The 3451-nt window shown below is 42.6% G+C and overlaps 1 protein-coding gene across 1 annotated transcript in view; it reads right to left on the bottom strand.

Annotated features, from left to right (window-relative positions):
* LOC106533657 (collagen alpha-1(XXVII) chain A) overlaps window positions 1-3223 on the bottom strand; it is a gene marked incomplete at its 3' end in the record, with an annotated part of 69880 nt that extends 66657 nt beyond the window's left edge. The window contains 1 exon segment of the mRNA XM_014030063.1: window positions 2745-3223. Coding sequence (XP_013885517.1) covers window positions 2745-2797 — 53 coding nt within the window.
* Window positions 3224-3451: the final 228 nt, after the last annotated feature.

The raw sequence follows: 3451 nt of genomic DNA, 5'->3' as shown, positions 1-3451 counted from the left end.
ATAGGAGGGGATCTGGTGACAGGCGGGGGGGCTACTGTTTACGGCTGGATGTCATCCAGACACACATGGTTGCGCACACACTGGAGGAGGAAATGTGTATCGCAGCTGTGCCTGAGAGGCCACAGGGAGGCAGACATGGGTTCCAACAAAAAGGTGGAAGAAAGTAACTCTTGCGTAAATATATTTACCTGCACGGTCGTTTGGGCAAAGACACAGCTGATAAGCTGGTTCAAAAGGATCGTACGCTTTAGCTTCAAAGAATGGCAGCATCTAGTACAGAGCTGAATGATTATAATCAGAGCGCGTGTGAGCAAACATGCATGTTTGTGGTGTCTGTGTCTCAGGCCCTTCCAGCTCCGAGATGCTAATAAAGCTTCATCACAGTCATTTCCACTCACAGCTGGCTGTGGTTACACAGGATGTGTGTGTGTGTGTGTTTCTCCCAGACTCCTAGGTGATTACAGTCTGATTCAGCATCTTATCAACTGAGGAGAAATCCATGCTCTGAAAATGAGTCATGAATGCTATGGTTATTGCTGAAAGCAAGACAGCTTTCTTTCTGTTCCTCGGGTGGGTTGCATCTGTGGAAACTGGAATTAATTTTCCAGGAAACAGTGCTGTTTCCTTTGGCTTTTACCAGTACGCATCCCTGGTAGCTTGTTTGGGTTTACATAAGGATGCTTTTGAAGTGAATTTGACAGGTAGGAGTTTTTCTTCCATTGAGTGATTGTGCTGAGGATTTTCTTTTTCATTTTATTTTTGCACGTAAATCAGAAGGGCTGGCGCATGAACATTCAGACTGCTGTGGTTTTCTTCCTGCAACTGTGAGCTATGACGCGACTCCCTGAGGGAATTCTACTCAAACGCTGAGTGGACAAAATGCAGACGGGATGAACAATGGCTCTTTAAATTATCCACTAAACCACACAGAAGATTTTGTGCTGTGGGGCTCTGAACTCGCATTTCACACAAATGTGATCGAGGAGCAGATACAAAAGGATCGGAAACAAGTTTGAAAATGTTCAAACCGAACAATAAGCCCAAAAGGAGGATGAGTTATGGGGTTTAAGGGATTATAAAGTAATGTCTTGACACACACTTTGTCTGTAATCCAGGAGCCAGTTAAAGCTTGGCTTGTTGGGTTGGGGGTGGCTGCAGGGTATATGCACAGAGAACCCAGTGTATAGTTTCCATTTCTGTTCACATGTTTAGACTACGCACTGATTCCCTGCAAAGGTCTCCCAAAAGGAGAACCTGCCCCCTTGAACATATACACACACACACACAGAGCGGAAAATTCCTATGGATGAGATGACACTGATGGAGGCTGATGCAGAGAAGAGTGTCTACACACACCAACTTTGCACTCACACGTCCATCATCTGCTCTCTGTGCTGACCGATTTCTAAACTAGTTCTGCTAATGAGGCAGAAAAGTCTGCGGATGCACAGGCTGGAAAGTAGGATTGGAAATGATAACAAGAATGGGTCGTTCATAGTGGGTCAATTTAAGGGTTTTTGTTATCATCACATTTTAGAGTTATTTTCATAAGCAATCTATTGCATGTATATAAATATATAAATGTCAGATTGTTTCAGCTCATTTCCACCAACTTCATTACAACAGGTTGCCTTCAGGCCCAGGCCTCCCTTGAAAAAAGAGATCTGAGATCTCAACAGGACTTGCCTGGTTAAAGAACGGTAAATAAATAAATGAACAAATAAATAAATTACCTGTGACAAATCAAGAGCGACACATAAACAGCGACACCATGTGGGCGTGTGGGGAATGACTACCTGTATCTAACCTCAGGTACCATTCACCATCTTAAACTAATATATAAAGCCATGAGAAAACTGCTAAAAATTAAGACTTAAGCAGGTAGATGTGATTATTGAACTCTCAACATATTTTTAAAGAATGTATAGAAGTGAATGTTTCTAAGATAATTAGGCCACTGTCTATTTACTGAATTAGATGTGCCACCAAAACAAAAGTTTAAGTAATGAATGAATGAATGAATGAATGAATGAATGAATGAATGAATGAATTGCCAGTGTAACTTAAGCAACTTCGGGTGTTGTATTAAAACCCTTTATTAAAAGCAAGTGATATTTTTGATCAGATGGTTTGAATATATCTGCTGTAAACTACTACAAACATCTCCATTTTGTCTAAAGTAACATGTCGTTTCAGTTGCTGACCCCCCCTTTAATATATTAAAGCACTTAATGACACCTTATTAAAGCACCAAATCCTCTGACGACAATGCGTAAAAGTGGCCGTGCCATGCGTAAAAGGCAAAATTAAACAAAAAACAAAACAAACAAACAAACAAATAAAGTGCAACGAGCATTCTAAAATCCGATAAACAAACACAGGGGATGATAATGGGTTTCTCATTAAACTTTATGGCTCATGAAGGCTTTGTTTGTCATGTGAGTCCGTTTGGCAACGCTCCTGCATACTAATACTGCTCGCTAAAAAGCATCACAATGCGTCCTGGTTCAATCCAAGAACTCAAAGTTTGGAAAACATTGAACAAAATTTAATATATTTTTTTTATTTTAAGTGGAAATGATTTAAATAATCAGGTTTAAATTGGCTACCTAAATGAACTGCCACAAAAGTGTCATGGCCCCAGCGGACCCCGAGGTCCCCCATGTGGACATCCCTCCTCCTCCAGCCGGCACAACACAGGTAAGCATCCCGAGTACACGGATTCAACAGGAAATGTTACTTACTTTGTATCTAGATGAGAGGTTCTGCAGTCTCTCTTTCGGGTGCCTAAATTCATTTGTATTCATTTGTCCTGCCAGTCAAAAACCTGATCCGTTAATCACAGCGTGACTTCCTTTTGCGAAGGTTGGGGTGCACAGAAAACACCGGGGAGCCGTTTTACGCATTTGACAATCTCGAGATGAAGTTCCAGAGGGAGGAAATCATGTTGATTCGCCTGTCAAGCCCGACATGGATCCCTCCTGGCCGTCTTGTTTGACAGAGAGTTTCCCTGCGCGCTTGTCTGACGATATTCCCTTGCGTTTCATTCATTTATGCCAATCCTGAATGAGCTGACCTACAGCCGGTGAAAAAAGGGCTCTTCGAAGAGGAGGTTACTGAACCAGGAGCCTCGGACTCATCCCCCTTTCCTTTTTAAATGGGCTTTCCGAGGGTGAAACCATGGCAAACTGCGCCGCACCGTCAAGGCGTCAAGTTACAAACCCAGCGGTGGTTTGGAGCAACTGCAGGTCTTCTCCAGAGGGGTGGCCGCATTGATTTTACCCCAAACTCTGGTTAACCATAAGAATAAACAAGGTGACAAAGTGCAGCATATGGGATGCTGCATCAGCTACTCCTTTGTTCATCTAGAATATGCTCCACAAACACATTGTTGCCGTTTGATGCACCTGTGAGAGGCAAGTGTAAAATAAAACGTTAATGCCACTCACAC

The sequence above is a fragment of the Austrofundulus limnaeus genome, unplaced genomic scaffold, assembly GCF_001266775.1.
Source record: "Austrofundulus limnaeus strain Quisiro unplaced genomic scaffold, Austrofundulus_limnaeus-1.0 Scaffold993, whole genome shotgun sequence".
In the NCBI taxonomy this organism is placed as follows: Eukaryota; Metazoa; Chordata; class Actinopteri; order Cyprinodontiformes; family Rivulidae; genus Austrofundulus; species Austrofundulus limnaeus.
Note: the sequence above shows the minus strand (reverse complement) of the source record. Positions and strands in the feature narration are given on the sequence as shown.